Source organism: Lacerta agilis, chromosome 14 (assembly GCF_009819535.1).
Source record: "Lacerta agilis isolate rLacAgi1 chromosome 14, rLacAgi1.pri, whole genome shotgun sequence".
NCBI classification, from domain to species: Eukaryota; Metazoa; Chordata; class Lepidosauria; order Squamata; family Lacertidae; genus Lacerta; species Lacerta agilis.
Genome location: NC_046325.1, coordinates 49,962,433 through 49,987,121, shown reverse-complemented (window position 1 = coordinate 49,987,121; position 24,689 = coordinate 49,962,433). Strand labels below are relative to the sequence as shown.

Sequence of the window (24,689 nt, the reverse complement as noted above, 5' to 3'; positions counted from 1 at the left end):
AGAAACTCAGGTTTTTGAATTACAAATCAGCTGGTGATGGATGAAAATACAGCACCACATCAAGTCTATACAAGCCAGACTGTATTGTATATGGGACGGCACATCGCTTCCATGTGCTTCATTATTTTATAAACAATAAAATCATACCAAATGGCATTAGAATTGCCACGTTTCTTTTGCCCGATTGTCACCTTTAACTTGTGAGGCTGTTTTCCTAGTAGCACAGTTTGCTTAACTATATTATACCACTGACAGCAAAAAAGCTTAAAGATTTCCGATGTCTGGCTATGACTGTATGTGCTGCAGTTAGCGAGCATGTTCTGAGTTCCTTACTTCTTAATTGCTCTGTTTCTCCTTTATATAAATTTAAAAGAGCCAAAGGAAGAATTATAGGGACGTTTGGGCACGTGATAAAAACATTTCCTGAAAAGTATGTTTCCAAAATGTTTCTATTTTTGAACAGTCCAAGCACTTCTTATGTCAGTGTGTCCCAAGACTGGTGGCACATTCTGTCCAGCAGAGAAGAGAGCTATTAGGTTTTAGGTAAGATAGCTTCCTAGGGGCACGATAGCAGCCCTGTTCTCTTGGAAGAAACTGACCTATAAAGCATTTTCCACATTTCCTCTTCTATTTCTATGTCCCAGTTAGATTCCCACAATTTGAGATTCTGCTGAGAAGTAAACTGAATATCCAAGAATAAATTTATTATTCAATCAATATACATTTCAGACTAGGGCCATGTCACTTCAACTTCAAACTTATCTTAGAAAACAGATTAGTAAACTAACAGGAACTTGAGCGAAATAAGCAAAGGACTAAAAGCATTACAGTACTTACTCAGGAAGCTCCCTCCTCCCTCCACAGTTTAGCTGGTCTAAAAATGGCATTTAAATTCCAGATATTCAATGGTTGGCAGCTCATAGGTCTGACAGTACCCTGCATTTTGCTCTGCAACCTCAAGGGTATGTGGACCACAGACCAAGGAATGTGTGGAAGACACTTGTAGCCTTGCCAGCGGCAAAGCACTCTAAGGGGACAGTTTAACACCTATGGAGGCCAAAATTCTCTGTTCACAACTGGATCAGGCTCACCCACTGCTCCTCTCCTTTTTTCTTTCTCTTACTGTAGTAAAAGGCTACACTCGTTCTTCTGTTCTCATAATTAAAAGTGTGTTTGCTGTATGATTTGCTGCCCACTTGCTCTCTGAAGGAGCCTCCATAAACTTTTTCTCTTTCATTTCCATGTAATAAACCAGCCTTTCTGTATTCCTCCGGTGTGTCCATAACTGACTCTACACAGAAGTTCCTAGTCCTTTCGGAGCTGTGTGTTAAATACACGAGTGTGCTGGACATGAATATTGGTTCAGACGTTTACACAAGACCTGGATTAGGCACAGCCTGTTCCTTTTTTAATGGGAATACCTTGGTCTGGGATGAGCAGCTTGCAGGGCAGGGCCAGAGGAGTAATTGAATGTTGATACACCAAGGCTGTCAAACTCCCTGTGGTTAAAACAAAGGAAGGCATCAAGTTAACTTCTGGCTTGTGTAACAAGTTCCTTATTTAGCTTTAGTTCTAAAGCCAACAGCTATCCTTTCTCAACAGATTTCTCTCTGTGGCAGCACAGAATTGGCCTGCACTGGGTAACTTACTTCTATCGGATCGTCTTGTGGGCTTCTCAATTCAGCAAACTAACCCAGGATCTCACTTGCCAGATCACTCTTTAAACACTTCCATGCATACAGAGTTCTCATCTACTTGAATTTCCAATATGGAATACCAAGTATGAAAAATATTTACCATCACATGTAGAAGCAGGGGTGGAAGGAGGCCATGAAATGCTAGTGTCTCATCTTGTAGTTTCTGTATATATGCCAGGACTCAGCTGCCCTTGATTTAGCCTGATCTGAAAAGACTTTGTATGGAGTCTTTGGTTTAAAGTGGCATCACATGTCTGGCCCCCTAAACTGAATTGTGCTTTGCATTTCTTCTCTGGGAATCTCTACATTACTAGGGAAAGTTATGGAGGACAAACTGAGTAGCTGCAACACGTTATGCAGAGGATAGAGTGAGGTGCACAGAGAGACTGAGAGCTCCATTCCTGGGAGGAGCTGCCCACTTTCCAGTGGTGCTTCCTTCTGCCAAGGCATAAGTGTGGATGGAGGAGAAAAGGGGAACTGTAATGAAACTTTAAAAAAAAATCCACTGAAAAAGGAGAGGCAAGGCCTTAAATGGTATTCAAAAGCAGGAATTTAAAAATTGCCCAAGTTTCATTCATCACCTCCCTAAAGCCCACTGTACTCTTGCTTATGAACTATAGATAGATAAAATATCCTTACCAAAATATGGCTCATTGAGGCATCCTTTCAACCTCACTCCCTTATGGGTGCACTCAATCAGGAAATGCCTGACAAGTTCATTGGACAGATCTCCAACTGCGGCAGAAAACAGCAGAAAATAAAGTCATTAGAGCAAATGAATGACTGTGAAGGAAAATGGCATCAACCACAAGTACAATGGTACCTTGGTTCTCGAATGTAATCCGTTCTGGGAGTCTCTTCGACTCCCGAAACTGTTCAAAAACCAAGGCGCGGCTTCCAATTGGCTTCTGAAAAACGTTCGCAAACCGGAACACTTCCGGGTTTGTCGCATTCGGGAGCCGATTTGTTCAACTAAGTAGTTCGAGAATCAAGGTACCACTGTGCATGCCTTGGGACCGACTGCCTATTCACAGTACACAAGAAAAGGACTACACATGAGGAGCATAGCACACGGATTGTGCTGTTGGTTCATCTGCATTTGCAGTGAAGGGGAAACTTGCATGTGGCAAAGCACAAGGACATGAGAGGGCCGCTTATTGCTCCACTCCCTTTGTCAAGGGCTTTCTGAGCTACCCCTTCAAACCCTGCTTTGGGGTCCTCTCCTCCCTATTTCCTCTAAGGAATTGCATTACTGTCTCCAGATAAAGCTGGAATTCCTATATGTACAATGGCATCCGGCTCTTTCCAGGGTCTTAAACAATTAGGGAGGCTCAGAGAATGAGGCAATACTTTGGACAGGCTTGTAAACAGCATCTGAGCTCCAGGCAATCGGGTAAAGAAGCCCAATACAAGTTGGTTAGTTTAAGTATTTTAAGCCACAAATAACTCATCTAGTGTGTGTGTGTGTGTGTATCTGTGGCGGTGGTGCAGTTGGGAGGCTAGTTTCATTTGTCTTTTTAGTTGTGTGGACTTATTTTCGAAGTTGCACTAAATAATGGAGAACTTGCCAGTTCCCAGCAACTGCTAAAAACAAATGCCAAACACTAACTGGAGAACTGGAGGAATTTGCTGCCAAGGAGTGTGGTGGAGTCTCCTTCTTTGGAGGTCTTTAAGCGGAGGCTTGACAGCCATCTGTCAGGAATGCTTTGATGGTGTTTCCTGCTTGGCAGGGGGTTGGACTGGATGGCCCTTGTGGTCTCTTCCAACTCTAGGATTCTAACAGCGATGGGGCAATCTCAAAAATGTGCCTCTTACGTCAGAATGTAACGGGCAAAGAATTTTTCTTCAACTTTGGAGGTATAGATCCCTTCCCCCAAACTGGAGAGAGAAAACATATCGCACCTTTCTTGTTCAGCTGCAACACTGAAGGAGGAGGTATAGCCACTTTCATGGCAAGGCCATAGGCTCCCCTGAAAGAGTGGCTGTCACGGACAATGAAGGATCCAGGCTCCTTGTCCTTTAGGACAGCAATGGCTGCATGAGGGAAGAAAAAAGAAAGAGAAAAGAGTGAGGGAGCCAGTTTTGGAAAGAGTTGCTTTTAGGCAAGTAACAAACAAATCCGACAGGAAAGTGCTATAAAACTCCTCTCCTAAAACAAGGCAAACAAAGTTTAAAAGGAGTACCTCATTTTTGTTTAACTGGGTCTATCTATGGAAGCCTTACTCACAACCCCTGGATGGTCTCAGTTCCTTATTCTCTGAAGTCAGTCTAGTCTCCCTTGTGAAAAGGGGGACCCCGACAATGGTGGGTGCCCAGCCATTGGCTAACCTGGAAATGGCACATAGGCATTTAATTTCCCCACAATACCCCAGAGTGATGCTGCATCAAGGATATTATGGGAAATTTAATTGACCACCCACAGACTGCCAGGTGAAGAGGTCAAAAGTACCAGAAATGAGCACACACACTTCTCAGTCACTTCTGAGTTCCAGAAGAACCTACTCACTTGTCAGGCAGAAGTATTAACTGTAAGTCTGTAGGGATATTAAGGATAAACTGTGGTTAGCCGGAACCACAATTTGCAAAGCTACTTGCAAGCACCATTGCAAACTCTGATTTGAAGCCAAACATGGTTAGCCCTCACATATGAGGAGGAAGAAGAAAAAAGCCTACAGGGTGCTTTTATAATATCTTAAACATGGTTGGGATAGTAAAACCTTCTGTCTGTACCTGGCTAAAGCAGCAGGATAATGAGAGAAGCAATAGAAAACTGTTTGGTCCACAGCCAGTTATTCAACCTTTACAACCTTCCCTGTAACAATATTTGATCTCTAGGAACTAGCAATACTTCGCTGCCCGGAGTCAATTTTCCCAGAACCATCTGCATCCTCCCCCCCCCCCCCCCCCCGGACAAAGGAGAAACCACATTTTGTCTGTTAATTGTACAGTATTTTACACTCAGCTTTTGGGTTTGTGAATCCAAAGCAAACAAGCAGGTGGGTTCTCTGATAATCTTTTCTACTCTGTGATCTGGCTACACCTGCAGCAACCTGGCAGTTTCAGAAAACCTGTATTAAAATAGATCTATTGTTTGCCAGCAGGCAGAGTGTAAATTGGACAAAGTTCATTGAGGATCTGTAGAAGTGTCAGAGGACACCAACTCTGCCCCCACTCCATGCATGTTTTAAACAGATTAACTTTCCCCTAACACTTGTAACACTTGCTTTTTTACTTTTCTTTATGACCAAAGATATAGGCGGTACTGTGCATAGTGATATGCGATCTAAGACGAAGGGGGTGGAAGAAGAGAGAGATTGCTCCTGAAGAACTATCACATGCTCCCTGCATTCTTAAAATATACCTCTTCCAGCCTACTGATAGTCCCCACTAGAAGCTGGGAGTTTTTTCTCTTTGGGAGTGAAAACTGAAAAGGAACCCTATGCAACTCACCCTGCAGCACCAAGTTAGAATGAATCAAAAGTATTTGTAAGTAAATACAAAGAGCTATTAAGCTACCTCCTTGTGGAAGGTGTTTAACTTGGCACGACTTGACAAACCTTGCTCTCTTGAAATCTCCGGTTTGTACCAGAACTTGGAGGTGTCTTGGACAAACTTCACAGTCACCTGCTTGTCGCCTGAATTTTCTATGGGGTAAAAAGAGAAGTAAGCCCAAGAGAAGTGAAAAGCAGCAGCACACCATGGCTGCCCTGGGATAAAGCTGCACCCGGGGAGCTTGCTGCATTCTGGTCTATACATGCAGCAGAACGGAAATGCCCAGGTGGCAGGATGATGCCCTGCCCCACTTCAGAGCACAGGAGGCAAAGTGCTGAGCTGGAACCTCTCCCTCTGATCCTCTGGCTTTCTATCTGCAGACAAATTTCTTTTACACACGAGGAGAACATTCCAAACCACAACCACACCTGCAGTCTGGAGTGGTGCAATTCACGACACCACCTCATTTGCGTATCCTGTGGGTGCCAACACTACCAAACTTACTCACTTACATGCAGAGGTGAACGGGGAATACACTTGGCAGCCACACTTCCCTACGGACAGTGCATTCAAGGAAAATGTGAGTGGATCCTGTGTGTGCACCTCATCTATGCAAGCAGAAACCCTGAGTGGCCCATGCTCAAAGGCCCATACTCCTTCATACTTAAGCCAAACCTATGATCAGTAGGTTGCTGGCACATTGATTTCAAAGGGGTGTGTGTGCAGGTGTAATCCTACTCATCCTTCACTCAGTAAACATGGGGGGGGGGCAGCTGTCTCAACACCCTTCTTAGCCCTAGCCTAGAGTTTCCCAAAGCTGGATCTCCAGCTGTTTCTGGACTACAGTTCCCATCATCCCTGACCACTGGCTCTGCTAGCTAGGGATGATGGGAGCTGTAGTCCAAAAAGAGCTGGAGACCCATGTTTGGAAAACCCTGACCTAGCCCAAGGTTCGTTTTCAGATTAACACAGTTACTCTTCTGGAATTCATTCTGATGAGCACAGAGCATACCTGGCAATGGTGAAGTGTTTAAAACTTTAGAGAAATCTGGGAGAACATTTGGAAATGGAATGCTGATGGTGCTTCCACTGTGTGGGCTGGAGAAGCCACTCGAAGAGGGTGAGATGGAGCTGACAGAACGTTCTCCCTCCGACGTCCTCTTCTTCTCTGGAAGAGGGGGCTGAGGGTGCCTGTTTATTCCATGACTTTGTTGATTTGCACTGCTTTGGCTGTTGTGTCCAAAGGTTGTTGCAAGAAAACTGTGCGGCAAAATGTCACTGTCCCCTGGAGATTTCTGAGTTTGGGGAGACACATTATTGGCATTTGATGCAAAAGCAGGTTGTATCTCCACCAGTGGCTGGCAGCTGTTGGCGCTGATCCCGCCATAAGTGAGGAATGTTTGGGTGTTGGTATTCATCCCAGGTTCCTGCTGCTGCCCCAATGACAAATTTTCCTGGCTGTTAAATGACCTAACTTGAAGTCCCTTGATCTGGAAGTGAGACAAGTGTGAGCAATCTTGAACAGGAACAGAAAACTCTGGAGATGTGAGATAATTTCCTATAAACTTGCTGTCGTTTACTCCAGAAAACTGGGGCGTTGAGGAGGATTGAGAACTCTTTTGCTGCCAAACTTGTTCAGGTGGACTGTTTGAAAAAGTGAAAACAACAATCAAACCATTTCAAAAATGTACTCTAAAACATTTGAATATGCAGCGCTGCGTTTTAGTTTATGGTACAATGGCTATTTCTCACATTATGTGGCAGCACACTCGAGTTTGCTACCGAATGTACACTCAAAAGTGTTCTGTATTCAGTTCCAGATCCTTGACAAACGTAACTTATATTTGCTGTGTTCACTAATACGTTCAAAGACATAATGTGAGAGGTGTTAAGTTGCTCGAAAAGACTGCAACCTTGGGCACATTCTAGGGAATTTTCATTTCAAGAACACCAGCACGGTCTGTAGTGTCCACATAATCATCCATTTTGTGGTCACTTAAAGAGGCAACTTGACTCAGCTTTCCCTACCAACTCTGCCAACCTACACAAACCAAGTTCTTTTGGCAGGGTTGGGGGACCTCCTTAATTGGCTTGTGAGGCCTTTTTGGATAAGTCACATTCATCAGGTTTTGGGACAGGTCAGGGCAGCGCTTGATGGAATGGGCTGGTTGTTGGGTGCTTGAAAAGCCCTGTGCAAAGTGCAACACCTCCCAAATGGAAGGGGCTTTCCAAATACCTTTGGCAAGAAAAGAATGCTTCATTCTTAAAAGGACCCTCCCCCATGAAGTAGTCTGCATTCAGAATGCTTCCCCCAGTGCTTTCCTTGAACAGAGAAAAATGCTCCCATTTTAGGTGCATTGCCCCCCTGCGGAGACTTCAAAGGGGGTTCCCTCCAACCAACCACTGGCTGCATCTTCAAAGAAGGTTGCTGAAGAACTGAAGGGGAGAAAATAAGAGGCGAGACGCATGACATGGATTGAATTAGGGCCACATTTGACTGAAGGGGGAAATGAACAGTGAAGGCAACCAGCCTAAATCAGTGCCATAGCCTGCCCTTAATGTGAGCCCTCCTGACCCTTCTTTGGAGGTCTTTAAGCGGAGGATTGACAGCCATCTGTCAGGAATGCTTTGATGGTGTTTCCTGCTTGGCAGGGGGTTGGACTGGGTGGCCCTTGTGCTCTCTTCCAACTCTAGGATTCTATGACCCCACCCAAACCTAGGCCCCACAATTTCAGACAGGTGAGGTTAGCCTCAAAGATGCTCCACATCTGGCTAAGGGCTCCTAGCAGCTGGCCTCTGGAAACACTCAACACCTTTGAAGGTGCCTAAGGGTGCTCACCAGCACACATTCTTCTCCTTTAACTCCTGCACTTTCCTGTCAAATGTGACCAACTGACCTATTTAAGGGTTAATTTAATCTACACCTTCTGGCATGGCAAGGCCAATCTATGGACAGGCAAAAGAAATCTTACTCAGCTGTGAATACCCCTGTCCTGCAACCACAGGTACTCTGGGCCTGCACCACAAGTCCAAAGAGCCTAGAAAGGGCCTGCGTCAGGATTCAATGGCCCCAGAGGCCCTCTCAGGGTCCTTGCTTGTGCTCCTCCCATTGGACCAGCTGCAGAAGATGCTCCCTGACCATGGCACTGCACATCCTGGAGTCTCCGCTTTCTCAATTTAAATTAACTTTGGGAACAATTCACAGCACAGTTCTCAGGAGAGCTCCCTATTCTGTTGAAAGGTGCAGGAAAACATTTTGGGTCTGTAGGGCTGCAACAAACAGGATCCAGACAGGATGGAACTACTTCAGGGAGACAGGAAGTTATCTAAACTGGCTCAATCTATTCCCCCTTCTATCTGCATCTCCCATGCCTTCCTTCCTGTCCACTTGCTGGTCCCCCTAAACCGAGATGTTTAGGCTGCAAGCTCTGCAGAGTAAGGACTTGCTTTGTGCTCAAGTTACTGCAAAAAGTGTTGTGTATATTATGCAGCTATATAAATAACGATGGCAGCTTCCCATTTAACATTTAGACGCACTGAAGCTATCAGCTTAAACATTTACCAGCAAGTTAATTGTGGCAGAAAAGATTATGGGAGCAAATTAAAGGAAACAGACAACAAGTCTTTACTAGAGTGTTTCCATATTGCCAAGATTCAAGCACAGCTTGTTTTTCCTCATCCATCTCAACACTGCATCCAAACACTGGCCCAGGGAATGCATGGCAAAATCTGGTGAGAAGGGATCTGATCTACACTATGATCCTATGCAGATTTTTTTTTTAAAAGTCAGATTAATGTGGCAGTAGAATGTGACAGATTTATGAATAAATGTGAAATTGACATGGACCAGAAACAGGATAATCTGTTCCTCCTGACTTTCAAACCAAGTATGAAAAATGACCTTTAAGCACTCAGAAAGGTTGCCCCAGTGTTACCCCTCAATGTGACACAATTCAGGGTTGGGTCTATAAACTGTTTAAGGAATTATTCCTGGAATCAGATTCCTCTACACCCAAATGAGGTGGCTGAAAATTAAGAGACGCAGAAGTTGTCTTACCTGTCTCCTTGCTGGGCAGGGCGATGACACGGGACTGAGCACACAGCTGCAAAAGGCTGCCGGCAGGAAGGATCCGTCCGCAACAAAGCAGGATTTGGGTCTGCGGGGCTTTCAAGCTTCACAGTGGAATGACTGAGGCCTTCCACGTAACTCTGGGGTTCTGAAGAAGTGAAAAGAAGGAAATCTATCTTATGGTCCATAAACTTTCAATGGTCACCAGTCTAGTTATGCATATTAGTAGAAATGGAATGTGCTGCAGCCAAAAGGGGGGAAGAGGAGGAAACCGGGGTCACACCTGTACATGCTCACCACCCATCTCCACCTCGACAAGGAACTGTTGTGCATGCACTCAAGCGTGTGTATTTAGGTCCCCTACATGAAACCTAGGAAGGTTCATGGAGAGAAGGGAATGCATGCCAGCTCCTGAGCAAGTAACATCTTGGACGCATGTTGCTCAGAGGCAGAAGGCGCCACCATCCCTCTTCCCTTGCATGGATTCACTTCTTCACAAGGCCAGTATCATTCTGCTGCACAATCTTGCTATCCAGGGTACGAAGCAAACAATATATGGCCACTTCAGCTGGAAATAAAATAAAATAAATAATAGTTGCAGTGCATTTGTTACCTTTTGCCTAAGCAAAAGAACAAATGAAGATGAGAAATGAACGTATTGTATCCCATTTGGGCCTAGAAACTAAAGGTGTTGAGTTCTTTACTGAATTCTTCCCAAGTTAGATTCACACACAGAGATTTCATCACTCAACTGAACAGCCATCATAGAACAACTTTCACTTCCTCCTTATTTTTACTGAATTTTAATGGAAGAGGCTACAGAAAAATGAAACAAGAGGAAACTTGTTTGTTTTTCTAAAGGATTAAGTTGACACAATTGCTAATAAAGAAATATAGGATGTAGGTATGCAATCTACTAAATCAACAATAAAACATACCAAGAGGAAAATTACGTGTGGTCCAATGCTTAAGTGCAAAAGAGGAGGATAGGGAACTAAACAGAACTAAACAGAGGATCTGTACAGCTGCAATGCTTAAATGTTCACAGTTATCTTTGCAATGGCAGAAGATGGGGAGAAAGCCTGAGTAACTTGGTCTTGCCTCAATTATTTCATTGCCCCCACATTCAAGACTTCCTAGCAGCCAGGCCAGATCACTGACCACCTGTTCCTACTGACATGCACACTCCCCAATTTGAGCCTGACACTTCCTTTTTCAATTCCTGAAAGAGACCTGTGTTTCCTGGACTTTCCAGCTATGCATTATTATTTTTTTAAACACAGCATACAGTTTAAAGCTAAATCCATGCCACTTTTTCAACTGAAAGCAAGGCAAGATGCCCAAAGAAACATCATCTGTGCACCAGGCTCTGTCTCGGCACTCTTTAGATTTTTAACTTGGCTGAGATCACATTAAACACAGAACTCATAGCCACTCTAGTAATAGTAATTAATAATAATAATAATAATAATAATAATAATAATAATAGTAATACTGGGTGGCCCCAGCCACTCCGAACAGCTGCCCTGGACACAGAATTGACCTGTGCCTCCATGGGCAGCTGCGAGTCCCAAACTTCCCTAAGGCTGTGCACCTGGTTTTTCAGGGGCAGTTACCCCAGCGAGTCCACCACAAACAGTTTTGTTGGGGTTCTGTCTTGTTGGGTTCAACCTCAATCCGTTGGTGGCCATCAAAACAAAGCTAATAAGGACTGATTAAAATGGTCCCTCCTCTTCCCATCCTTCTCTACAAATACTTCAGACATAGTTGAGGGACTACGTACTGATTTCCCCCACAATTTTACTTGGCTGGTAGAAGACAGAAGAGGTGCCAAAATTACACCGGGGGCCCTGGTAGGTTTACTACAAGCCCGTTTCGCTGTCACACATCATGTATAGCCCGTGGCTCACAAAACATAGCCCAGTGTCACATACAGGTGGTAACCAACCACAGCCCTCCCTAGAGTTCACACATTAAGAGGCACCAGAACAAACCTTACTACGCCGAAGTGGCATGTGTGAACAAAGACTGAATGCAACAATACAGTGGTACCTCGGTTTTTGAAAGTAATCCGTTCTGGAAGACAGTTCGAGTTCTGCAACATTCAAAAACCGAAAACTCAATATGGAAGCTGCGTGGCATGTTCGACTTTCAAGGTGTGTTTGAAAACCAAAGCACTTACTTCCGGGTTTACGGCATTCGAAAACCAAAATGTTCACCAACAGACACATTCAAAAACCGAGGTACCACTGTACCATTTGTTTTGATCTTCAAATAAAGCAAAGATAGAAAGTGCTTGGATGCATCTAATGGTGGGTTGTGTTGGCATAAGAGTTACAGCTGCTGCTGCTGCTACTGTCTCTAGAGCAGAAAAATGTTCCTTGTCCTGCAGAGATTTTGGGTCCCAAAATTTGGCACCTAAATGCATTCTAAAATCATTCTAAGTAAGCACTGGTCCTTGTTTTTGTAGTCGCACAGGTTGTTCTGAGTTGCTCAGAGTGGTTTGTATATGTGGCTCTCCAGGAGTCTCCTGTCCAGGCATCACGGGGCCAGATCCACTTCACGAGAGTCATCAGCATTCAGAAATTGCACTGGGTGTAGTCCAGCATGGCCCACAGATCAAATTTCCTTTCATGGCAGAAAGAAACCTCTCTATGTGTGCAAAGACTCCTACAAAGAAACAGCCTCTTGGTGTGTCTGTGTAGGGAATAACGGAGCCCTTCACCATCTACTTGCAGATGTTTTGAACCACAGCTCCCTGACCATAGGCCACACTCACTGGGGCAGATGAAAGCTGTGGTATGAAACATCAGGAGGTCTCAGCTTGGGGATGACTGAATTACAGTCTGCGCAACAAGACTCAGGAACCAAATCGGTCATTCTACTCCACTCTTTCCCCCCAAGACTGTCTCTAAAATGGTATATGAACACTGCACATGATAACCACATATTTCTTTATTTTTTAAAAACACCTTCAACACCTTCACCCGCATTCCTGTGTTTTTTAACCCTACACTTGGGACACAGCAGATGAAAAACAACACTTTTCTGGGCTTTAAATACCAGCTGTTATATTATTTATTTAAAAAAGAATGATTTTGTGATTTGGAATTACTAATACACCGCAGTTCAATGAACCTTGAAAGCCCTTCAGATGACAGAGGAGCTTCATGTTCACAAAGAAGCTGCAATAGCTCCACCAGCAATTCTGGGAGGCTCCCAAAAGTTGCTTTGGCAGAAATTCTTAGATGATAGCAACTTGCATACTGCTGGTTAGGACACAAAGGAGATAAATGGGGTGAGGGATAATTCTGCCAAAACAGCTACGTTAATTAGGGATCAAACTAAATGGGGAGAGACACCCACTGAATTACCCCTCTTGGCCACACTGGGATGTCAACGGTGACATTCACACTAAGAGCAAAACTAGGAGTGCTCTACTTTTATTTTCAAATGAGACAAATATGCCTTCCGTTTGACTACGGACAAAAACAAAGTAAGCGAGGATGTATTTTTAATCATACGCCACCAGACAGATACAAGTCTCTTTGTGCACTCATCCTGGCTTATTCTGAAATATTTGGAAGCAATTACAAGTACAGTCATACCTCGGAAGTCGAATGGAATCTGTTCTGGAAGTCTGTTTGACTTCCAAAAAGTTCGGAAACCAAGGCGCAGCTTCCGATTAGCTCCAGGAAGCTCCTGCAGCCAATTCCAGAAGCCGCGGAAGCCCCGTCGGACGTTCGGGTTCCAAAGAACGTTCACAAACAGGAACACTCTTATCATCAACCTCTTATCATCAGTCCTGTGCGACTTTGTCCCAGTTCTCACTGGTAATAAACCTGTCTGGGTTGAACCACTGTAAGAAGGGGTCGTGAATGTGACACCCCACAGGTAGGACTAAAACTCCCATCAGAAACATAAAAAGAACTCATAGAGGAGACAGAGGTGTACCCTTGGCAAGGAGATGGATCTGTGCCTCCCACCATGTCCAGAAACAAAAAAGAGACATAATTAACACCATCCTATAAATGTCTATTCAAAAGTAAATCCCACTGAGTTCAATGGGGCTTACTCCCAGGAAAGTGGGTACACAGGACTGCAGCCTAAGTCTGGCATGCCAGAGGCAAGAACTTGGCTTTTCCTTACTTCTGAGGAGGCACCAGCAGAAAGGCACTAACTTGGAGGTTGCCCCCCCAGTGCAAACTTTACTCAGAAGTAAGCACGCTTGCTGGAAAGAAGCCAGCAGTGGCAGTGCCAACACAGAGGCTGGCTGGGGAAGGGGCTCCGCAGGGCTGCTGTGAGGGCCCACTCATTCCTCCAAAAGAGGTGCAACTTTTGTGCCCTCTAGGTAAGCCTCTGAGGAGAGAGAAGCAAGTGTTACCTGGCTACTGGGCAAAGTAGATATCTGCTTGTTAACACTTTTATCTGTGAGACTTTAGCAACTCTCCCACTGGCTGATGGTGCCCCCTGAGATTGTTCCTGACAGCAGGTGCCTTAGTGCAAAACAGAAGGTCTTATATTATGTCTGTCAAGAAGAAATGAAGATTCTGGAGCCAAAGAGGCACCCTCTTAGAGAGAAAGCAGGTTTAAAATTCATCAATATGTTAACTTCCTTTTCTTACTATGAGGATGGAAAGATGCTGTGTTTGGAGGCAGGAGGAATCCTCCCAGGTCAGGCATAGGCAACCTTCGGCCCTCCAGATGTTTTGGCCTACAACTCCCATGATCCCTAGCTAACAGGACCAGTGGTCGGGGATGATGGGAATTGTAGTCCGAAACATCTGGAGAGCCGAAGGTTGCCTATGCCTGTCCCAGGTGATCTTGTTTACCATGTTTTCTAGCCATTCTCTGAAGTTAACTAAATCCCTAGGGCCTTGCACCCAGTGCATTCTTATGCTGATCCCAGTAAGATTTATTACTTCCAGTCTACGCTTTGCCCAGTATTTTGCATGCAATCTCTTACCGAGAGAGGACCTTGCCATTTTCCCCAGGCCAACTTCTGAAGTTGCAAGAAATAGGACAACTTGTTCCGTTCTTGCGGCTTACGCAAACCAAAAGCAATCCTAACTCTTCATATTTGGGGAAAGAGCCCATCCAGGATGGCGCGCACTCCACGGCTAATAAAGGCGAGCTTCCATCCCCGACGGCAGGCCATTCTCCTCTTGGTGGTGATCGGGGCCCGGGGTCCCTGTCTGCTCTGGGGAAGCCCATTTAGAAAGCCATTCCAAACAACGGGGCCGCCTCCGTGCAAGCTGCTCGGCTTCTTACTTCGAGCGGAAGCGCAGCGGAGGATCCGCCCGCCCGCCCGCCGCCGCTCCCGCCCCGTCCAAGGCCTCGGGCTCACCGGGGCCGTTGCTCGGCCAGCTGCCCGCCTTCCCGCGCGCCCTCCGCCCCGTCCAGGCTCGGCCCCTCGGAGCCTCTGCCGCCTACCTAGCGACGCCGCCATGGCCGAGCCCCGCGCCGACGGCGCTGCTCCCGACGCCCCTCCGGCACCGAGCCCCGCTCGGCGCCCTCTTCCCCCGGGGAAGCCTCCCGGCGAGACGCAGCCCCGGAGCGCCGCCCGATGGCTCCTCCCGGCCGGCAGCGCCTCTCGCCGCCGGCTCGGAGAGACCCCCTCCTCCGGAGAGACGCGCCCAGGCTCCACCTCCAGCTGCCCGGCCGGCCAAGGGGGCTCCGGGGCGGCGTCTCGCTCGCCTGCCCGCCCGCCCGCCCGCCCGCCGCTCCTCCCCGGGCCAGAAAGCGCGAGAAGCGGACAGGCGCCGTCGGGGGCAGCCGGGGAAGGAGGAGCCCGCGAGGCTCGCCGCTCGCTCAGCCGCCCTGGGAAGCGCCGTCTCGGGGGGGGGGGGGGGGGGCTCGCTCTGCTCCGGCGAAACCCCGCGGAGCCGCGAAGAGCCCGACTTGCGCTCCCATGGCTTCCCCATCCCAGTTATTTATACCCCGGGGACTCCAGGCAGCGGGGAGAGGGGAAAAACACTGTCCAAAATGGCATTTTGCATTCTCGCAGAACCAAGAACTGGCACAGCGCGCAAATAGCACGGGGAGCCTCATACGGTATCCTAAAGATGCATAGTTGGCATTCTTCACCAGTGTGGGCCACCTTGAGCTGACCACTGGGCAATTCCTGAGAATGGGCTGCTGCCCTACCAGGCATCTTGCAGGGAGTCCCACCGGCTAATTTTACCTATAGATGCCAATTCACAGTTTCTGTTTCTGGGCACACATTGCCTTCCCTCTCCCAACATACATCATCAGCACAGCCTCTGCCCTGACTGACATGTGCTATGTTAGGGAGAAATAGCAGGAAAAATAGCAGCTCTCCCTGTCAGATCACCCATCACTCTGACGGGCATTTCATGAGTACAGGAAGATGGCTGCTAGGAAAGCAGTTTTAAGGTTCTAGATTCAGGTAGGTAGCCGTGTTGGTCTGACGCAGTTGAAATAAAAAAAAAATTGTCCAGTAGCACCTCAGGTAAAGGGAACCCTGACCATTAGGTCCAGTCGCGGACGACTCTGGGGTTGTGGCACTCATCTCGCTTTATTGGCCGAGGGAGCCGGCGTACAGCTTCCGGGTGATGTGGCCAGCAAGACAAAGCTGCTTCTGGCAAACCAGAGCAGCGCACGGAAACGCCGTTTACCTTCCTGCTGGAGTGATACCTATTTATCTACTTGCACTTTTGATGTGCTTTCGAACTGCTAGGTGGGCAGGAGCTGGGACCGAGCAACGGGAGCTCACCCCATTGCGGGGATTGGAACCGCCGACCTTCTGATCGGCAAGCGCTAGGTTCTGTGGGTTAGACCACAGCGCCACCCAATATATCAAGTAATACCCACAGTGCCACCCATGTCCCTAGCACCTTAGAGGCCAACTAAGTTTGTTCTGGGTATAAGCTTTCGGTTATAAACTTATGATCATAGGTAGCTAAGGACTCCAAATGGGGAGTCAGGAGAGCTGTGACAAACCAATTTAGGTTACAGAAAAGGAATCCATATGACCGGGGAGAAAGACAACACAACCCTCTTGAAGAAACATTTGAACATAGGATGGAAAGACAATGCAGGAAAGAAACAAACACTGCTCAGAGAGGTCACTTCTCTTTGAAGGTGTTGGCGGTAAACTGCTTATTCATCCCATCCTGAAGAAACAGAAGAAAGCCAAGAATGTTGCACAAGAGAGAAACCAACCACCATCACTTCTTCCTCAGAAAGTTCACCCTCCACCCCAAGAGGTTTAGAGGCTGAATGGTCAGATCCAGACTGTGCTCCTTCTTCCTTACAGAGGATCACTGTGGAGAGGCGAGCGCATGAGCAAGCGCACCCTCTGCCCCCTTAGCTGGCTGCATGACAACAGGAGAAGAACCATCCCTGGAACAGAGGAAGAAAGGAGACCTCACCCGAGAGAGCTCTGCAAGGGCCTCTTTTATATACCTCCCGGGTGGTGCTCCTAGGAAGAGGACCTTCCCCTTCTGTGTTTACTATGAGGGAGGGAGAAAGGAGACTCCACCATGACAAAGCGCCCCCCAACATGACTGTGAAAGGCAGGGTGGCACTGAGCCCACCTCTTGGGACATTACAGAAAGTACAATACAAAGATATTCCCCCTGCTTAGGGATGTTCACGGCCAGAATTATAGTAAACGCAGGTGGAGTATAGATTCCTCCTTTCCCACAGAATATGGCCAGGAGCAATTATGGTGCATTACAGAGGCAGCAAAAAAACAAGTTAAAAAACCTCCCAAAATGCAGTGCAGGCGGAAAGAACAGGGACTCTTCAATCTCAAGATAGTGTGGGACCTCCCTGTCCTAGGCTAGCAGATGAAAGGCAATGAATCTCCCGCTCAAAGTGAATTAAGAGCACTGGTTCCTGCCAAAAAACAGTGACCACCCCGCCAACTTCTTAAAGGAGATCCTGCTGCTCGACAAGGAGGTTTGCACCAATACCAGGCATGCTGCTGTTGGAGCAATGAACTCTGCAAGAATAGCAAAGTAGTCCGAGCAGGAGAAGGCAGGAGCATTGCAGACTTCATCTAGAATGTCTCCCTCCTCCACTCTCTCTCTGAGACAGACTTAAGACTGTGATTTGTTTCCTCCTCCCCATAGCTAATAACACAGAAGGCAAGAAGCCAAAAAGAACAGCCCTGGGAGGAAGGACGAGTCGCTAACTCTGTGTGCCAGCACCAACCCATGTGAGCCCCAGGTGCCAGGCACAGTGAGAGAAAGCTTTGGGCTGGCGAGATGTGCCAGGGAAAGAAAAGGAAAAAAAACCACAAGAAAAACACTGTAAATTTAAATACCTAAGGGAAAAGGAGGGCCCCTGGAAGAGGAGGAGGCTTGCAAGGCCTGTCTGGTCCAGGTGAGGAAAAGTAATCCCATTGTCTTCCAATCCACTCTGGGAAAATATAACCTGCTAAAAGAGCCAAGCACTTCTGTTTTCACAGCCGTTTCAAATTAAGCAGCACTACCACCTGTTTGTGCCATTGCATCGTGCCATTATCTCAGTGTTTTTGCCAACATTTTAAAAGAAGCCCCATTTCCCACAAGAAAGTAATGTTGGTTAATTTCTTTAGATTACATGTCTGCTGCTGATGCCTCTCAAAAGGACAAGAAAGCAGTCCCATTTTCCCGGGGTGTGTGGAGAGGATATTTTCCACATTAAGAAAATGAGACACAAGGAGGAAGTGGGAGACTCCCCAAACATGATCTGTTATCTCTCCGTCCCTCTCAGCTTTCAGATGGTGTTTCCCTGTTCAGAAGAAGCTGAACAAATCTGCAGTGAAATGGGACATTATTGTATAAAATTACTTTCATAAACGGGCCCAGTAGTCAAACATGGAACACTGAGGCTAGAAATGCTACAAGAATATAAATGAGTAGCCAACACTTGCAGAGTTGGAAAGTCATGCAGGCTAAAGCTCAGAATGAGCTCAGGCTTGCAAGAGAAGTTAATAAAATAGAAAATGGTTTTTTCACTTATGGCTGAAGAAAGAGAAACACGAAGGAAGGAGAAGGTCCTTTGCATGGAGAAGATGGAGAAAGGCTGTTGGGTGATTGAGAATGCAGAAGTGCTCATCACCTACTTCCAAGTTTCATAGAGCAAAAGATCCTTTCCCAGTGCCATCCTTTGCATGCTTGCTCACATGCAAGTTCCATTAAACTCACTAAATTTATTCCATAGTTTAGGATTGCAGCCTCAGTGGAGTTTCCCTCTCAGAGTGCACTCTTAAGCAGTTTGCCATGCACCCTGGGAGAGTCTTACCCGGACAACAAATTATATACCTACAGTTAGCATGAAATGAGTAATGGCTGTATTGTAAGCGGAGACTTTAATTGGCAGCAAATAAAGTTCAGTGTTTGTTTCCTTGTATGTATGTATGTATGTATGAGTAGACAAATGAGCAAACATTCTTTACTTCCAACATTTAACATACAGAATAAACCACCAGTTTTCAATACCTTGCTTGGTAATAATATGAACATTTGGACTCTGGATCTTACTGGTCAGAAACAGCCAGGATTCACTCCTTCCAGGAGAGGGGAGAGAGACAATAATGTCTCACCCTGAATGTTAAGTGACCTCTATGAAGGACTCCGTGATATGAAAACAGACGCTGCATGTACTTTTGTTACTTAAGAAAAATCCTAATAAGCACATTCACACACATACTGCTGAGCTGGAAGGAGTTCCCTGCAGTCCAGACTGGACTTTCTATGAAGCTGGCTATCTTTGCTGCTTACTTGTGAGTAAACCAGAACACCTTTCATGTAAAGAATAGGCTAGGAAGTTTAGGATCAGAATTGTAAGAGACCAGCGCGCTCTTCCGAGACGTGGGAGAGACTCGGGGAGTGTAGGCTACTTGTACACTCGTGAGTAACGAGGGAGCTGCCTGGGAAACGCAAGGCGCGTTGGTCTCCAGGGTCTGCTGGGGAAATGAACAAGCTTCTTTGATCTTGGACAAGGATACGGCAGCTGGAAGCTAGCCTTGCTTTCCCCAGCGATCTGTGTCAAGGTTAAAGTGAGGAGTGCCAAGTACACTGGCTTGCAGCCTTTCCCAAAGTAACCTGTTTGGTGCCCCCAGGTCCCCTCCCATCAGGGTTGCAAGAGTAAGCGAGAAGCTGGTGGCAGCAACTACCAGAGAGTAAGACACTGCAGGACTGTTGGGTTGCAGTTGGGCAAAGAAGGGGGTGGGGCAGAGCTTTCCCCCACCCGGTCCCAGCTCTATCTTTTATCTTGATTTTCATTGTCTGCATGTGTTCCATATTTTAACTTGTAAGCCACCCTAGAAATATTTATGCAGAAGGGTGGCCTACCAATTCTTAAAACAAACAACCTTTTAAAATCTAGTCAGGAAAATCCAGCCTGCTGCATACTGAACAAGAGACACACATGTTTTGCTTTGTAGCAAATATTTATCTTTATCTGCGATTACGAATTTTAGGGTACTGTTGTTGGAAGCTAAAATGGTATCCATCTCATCAAGTCCCTTCCACCTGAGTTCTGAGATCCACAAACTCTTGGAAGTTCAGTGTAAACACAAGAAACACAACAATGCAAACATCTGATAGCAAGAATAATCCAGGACATCCTTGAGGACAGGAATGGGGAACCTGAGGCTGAAGAAGTGTGCATGTACACGAAAGCTCATACCAATAACAAACTTAGTTGGTCTCTAAGGTGCCACTGGAAGGAATTATTTTATTTTTTATTTTGTTTCAACTACGGCAGACCAACACAGCTACCTACCTGTAACTACAGCAATGAAGTTAGACAAGGCACCATGACCAATTGGGGTTGGCTTAGACCCAAAATGAATAAAAAGCAATGCTACATTAGATATTTGAAGATATTTCTTACAAGAACCCCACTGGTAAGAAGTTTTCAATGGAAGCCAGAAGGGCCATTATCAGGGATGGATGGAATGGGGCAAATTTTGCTGGTGGGTCGCTTGGAAAGGAGGCAGAAAGAGACTACCCCTCTCCTCTCCCCATCCACAATCACAACACAGAAATCACTCCCCCACCCACCCTTGCTTGGACCCAGGAGCCTTAAGAAAGAAGTTTCCCTTGCTATGCGGGCTGATCTCTGTTTGGATCATGGCCAGGGACTGAAGAGATGGGCCTCACTGCCTGACCTATAGAACCTTCCCCACAAGAACTGTGCTTCCCAGTGCCAGTAAGAGAAAGATAGCAAGTGAGTAGCAAAGGCATATTTCGCTTTCGGTCATGGGTAGCAACGAAGGAAAGAAGGAAGGTTGCCTGGCCCTTACTGTCTGCACATAAGGGACACACTTTTTGCAGGTGTGCAATAAGAGGGAGGTGAAAATTGAAACAGGCTTGTTCCCTGCCTGGTGTTCAGTTTGCTTCTCAGAAAGGCCCTGACACGGCATACAAGGCAAGAGCAATGGTGCTAAGGAGAACAGCCCACTTCTCTTCCTCCTTGTGAGCCTTTCTTCCTTAAGGCTCCTTGAACTAAGAGAATCATAGAATCATAGAGTTGGAAGAGACCACAAGGGCCATCCAGTCCAACCCCCTGCCAAGCAGGAAACACCATCAAAGCATGCCTGACAGATGGCTGTCAAGCCTCTGCTTAAAGACCTCCAAAGAAGGTCTTTAAGTTTTAAAAGAAAGAAAGACAAAAAAATGCTATTTCGTGGGGTGTTTTGTGAGCCCAGTTACAAACTTCCACAAAAACCTGTGGCTTACTAGCCAGGCCAGGCCTCTTCATAGCCTAGCCATTTGAGCCTGCCGATAGCCAAGAAAAATGGCCCTCCAACATGTCCTGACTATTCCCCCTTGGTACGCTGGGACAGTTTTGCAGGAGTGGGTTAATATATGGGCTGGAGATTTTGAAAGCTGGACTGAAGAAACCTCTCTCTCTGGACAGTTTTGGCTTAATGAATCCAGTCTCTGTGTCAGCTTCTGCTGACCTTTGAAAATTCTTTCCAAGTCCTGTGATTCTATGGCAGCAAATGTTCAAGCACAGAACATTTGTGAGACGCAGCTCAAATCTCTGGCAATTGGCTTGGCGCAGAATGTTTTAGCTTGTGTAATGCAGCTACACAAAGGGACCTCAATTCACTGCTTGAGGCATAAGACAAGTGGGTCTTTATAAGTCCCAGAGTGGGATACACAGAGCATTCTTGTTCCTTCAGAAGCACACAGGAACCCTCCATTGCAAAACTAGCTGCCCTCACAATGCCAGCTACTGAGTTTCCACTGCTGGATGTTTTTGATGTTTACATTTAATTTGAAAAGCCAGGGGGAACTACATACTGCTTGAAGAAGACTACCTGCTTTTCAAAATGGGATTAGCTGCTTGTGGGCCAGATTGCTTACCCGACACACAACTTAAAAAAGTAGAGGAAGACACATTTTCACAGTGCTCTTTTGTGCAAACAAGGACATAGCCTCAAATGGACAAATGCAATATGTAAACTGGCCAGTTGTGGATATCTTCCAGAGCAACTCCTGGGATTGCAGCAGTAGGCCTATATTGCTCTGTATTTTATAATTTTATAGTACAGTGGAACTTCGGTTTTCGAACTTAATCTGTTCTCGAAGACTGTTTGACTTCCAAAATGTTCGAAAACTGAGGAGCAATGGGCAGTCAGCAAAATCCATTGAGAAAAAAGAAAAACATGCAGCGGAAGCCATCTGGCGTCTGAGGCACGTTTGAAAACGCAAGCAATTACTTCCGGGTTTTTGGCATTCGGCTTCTGAAACGTTCGGCTTCCGAGATTCCACTGTATTATGATGTTTTAATGATACCAATGTGGTTTATAATTATTCTTATAAATAAATCAATAACATAAAATAATCCCAGGAATGCCCAAATTGTGAACCTGAATCTTCCACCTCACCTAAGACAGGTTGAACCCCCTATTCCTTAACCTATCTCTGCCTTGCCCATTCCCAACGTCAGAACTTGAAATTAGAAGGTTGCAGGTTCCTGCCTTATGTAGTCCATTCCAAGAAGCCTCATGGACATAAATAACTGGGAGGGGTTTACAAACATGCCCCATTTCTCCAGCTAGCTGTTAGTAATACATACCAGAACAGCATGCTTATCCAGGATTAAATCCTAAATGAACTATGTTCCACTGGCATTGAACAGCAGGAGCTGAAGACTCAAGGGAGCTGCTGATTCAACAACCAGGGGTGCTCCTGGACAAGAGGAGGCAGCATGGGGCTGCTCAGTTCCCTTTCATGGCCATTCGCATCTCCACTGCCATAACTCCTTCTGCTGGAGACCCAGGCATCAGTGGCAGGAGCACCATCTATGTGGGGCCGTGGGGCATGCTGCTGACATCATACGTACATGTCGTGGGGAGTGCACGCACGCGTGTGGTGACATTGCATGGCCCCAGACCCCTCAATTATGGGGCCTGATCAGTAGTGTCCTGACCCTCAATTCCACCAGTCCTTCATTACCTGACCCACAAACAGGTAAGAACACAACATAAGAACAGAGGCACCCCGTAAATGCAGAATTTAAACTTGCAGACAAACATGATAAATAAATTAGCAGCAAAGCACACAAAATGTACCTTACGATAGCACAAAATGCAGGGTGCAGAAAAAGCAGTTTGTATACCTTTGCAGTTATTCTCACAGCGACATAGTGGGGGGGGGGGGGGAATAGCACAAGGCAGACAGAAAAGTGGCTTCCCCAAGACCAGCAAGGGAGATTCTTGGCTCAAAGAAGACACTAGCTCAAGGCAGACTAGAGCCCTTCATTTACTGTAGATATAATGCATGGATATGGGGGTGGGGTGGGCAGGATCTTGGGGGCAGGATCTGCCCCAGATCTACACACGATGTATTATAATGTGCTCAGAGAGCTGCAGCATTTAGGCTTACTGTCAAGCTGCCTTGGTCTAACTGAGGTGAAAGGCAAGGTACATTTTTAACACAGAGATAAGAAAACAGGAACATACTCATGGAGTAAACATTAAAAACGAACTTTTCTTTAAGGTGCTATCAGTGGCTTCTGTTTTGTAGTTTCTAAAGAGGAATCTCACAGCAGTTTAATCAAAAATTTGGATGAACCTAACCAGCCAAAGAATTCTGGGGCATGTATCTGACAGATCTTCATAAAAATATTCTGGTTGCAGATCATTTGTTTTTTCCAAGTCATTTTCACTAACAGTGACAACATATTTTGGTATGCAGAAACAGAACGCCCCCGGCTTGACTGAACATGCACAGATCACAGTCCTCTCCGACAAACATGTTTTTGTCAAGGAGAAATGGGAAAAATACCACCAGAAACAGTTCAATTACAAACATGCCCAATAATAGAAGCTACCTCTGAGAAGTTCTGTCCAGTTCTGGGACAATTCACAATCAATGGACACACGAGAAATAGCACAAAGGATGGCAACTTATGCTCAATTGGCCCCATTTTGCTAAGAGGATACCCAGACTTCTCTTACCTGCCCCTAGTAGGTCTCACCACCTCTGTTGTGCTGTTTCTGTATACAGTATATATTATTAAGATTAGATCTGGCCCCTTCTCTTTGCCTAGGTGGGAATATGGATGATTCTGTGGTCTTAATCTATTTCATGCTGTTTTTATATAGCCCCCCTCCAATGTGCTTCCCACTCCTGTGTGACTGCATTTACAAAATAAATAAATACATAGATTGTCCTCCCTCCCCTCGCTGGGGCTGCAGCGCAGAAGCACCAGGATGTGGGGGGGGGGAGGACAGTGGCTGCTCTTGGCTGCCCTCTTGCACAGCTTGCAGCAGGACGCCACAACTGAGATGGCTTGGCAGCCTCGGGGTGGAGCCTGCATGCACCCCAATCCCCCAGTTGGGAATGAGGTGCCTGCTCTGCCTGCCCTGGAGGGGAGGGGGAGGGAAGGTCAACCTGCCCAGCTTAGCCTCAACCCCCTATTGCTCGCCTGGTGCACCTTACTCCCCCCCCTCCATGCGCTGGGGATGGGGGGGGGGAAGTTGCCAACTTCCAAGCCTCTCTACTCCAGAGACACTTGTCTCTCTTTCTTCTCTCTCTATTAAAGTGGAGTACACAATTTCACTTACACACACAAGCTCCTGGAACGTAACCCCTGTGTAAGCGGGGGGGAGGGGAGGGATGGGGGGTGCCTGAAATAATAATTAAGGTGAGCATGGATTCGTGTGCAAATTCACACTTGGACACCCCACACTCCAAAAGCCTTCTGTATTGAATAGATTATATAACTCTCAAGGCAGTGCTTTATTAAGATATCATTTGTGCAATGAAATGTTTCAGCATAGTGACACTGCTCAAGCAGCCAAGTGACTGAATTTGCAGGCTGTCCACACCAGTGGCGTCGCTAGCCTCTGCGCTGCTGGGGGCGGCGGCAGCGCAGAGGCACCCCCTGGGGGAGGGGCACGACGCGCGCGCCATGACGTCATCATGACGTCACGACGCACGCGTATACAGAAAGGG

The 24,689-nt window shown here is 46.4% G+C and overlaps 1 protein-coding gene across 1 annotated transcript in view; it reads right to left on the bottom strand.

The window, feature by feature from the left end:
- Positions 1 to 24,689, bottom strand: part of TNS3 (tensin 3) — a 57,448-nt gene that overhangs the window by 11,086 nt on the left and 21,673 nt on the right. The window contains exons 7-12 of the mRNA XM_033168832.1: positions 9,247 to 9,406; positions 6,202 to 6,833; positions 5,255 to 5,341; positions 3,600 to 3,731; positions 2,337 to 2,432; positions 1,422 to 1,499 (exon numbers count right to left, since the gene is read on the bottom strand). Coding sequence (XP_033024723.1) covers positions 1,422 to 1,499; positions 2,337 to 2,432; positions 3,600 to 3,731; positions 5,255 to 5,341; positions 6,202 to 6,833; positions 9,247 to 9,406 — 1,185 coding nt within the window. The remainder of the gene's footprint in view (positions 1 to 1,421; positions 1,500 to 2,336; positions 2,433 to 3,599; positions 3,732 to 5,254; positions 5,342 to 6,201; positions 6,834 to 9,246; positions 9,407 to 24,689) is intronic.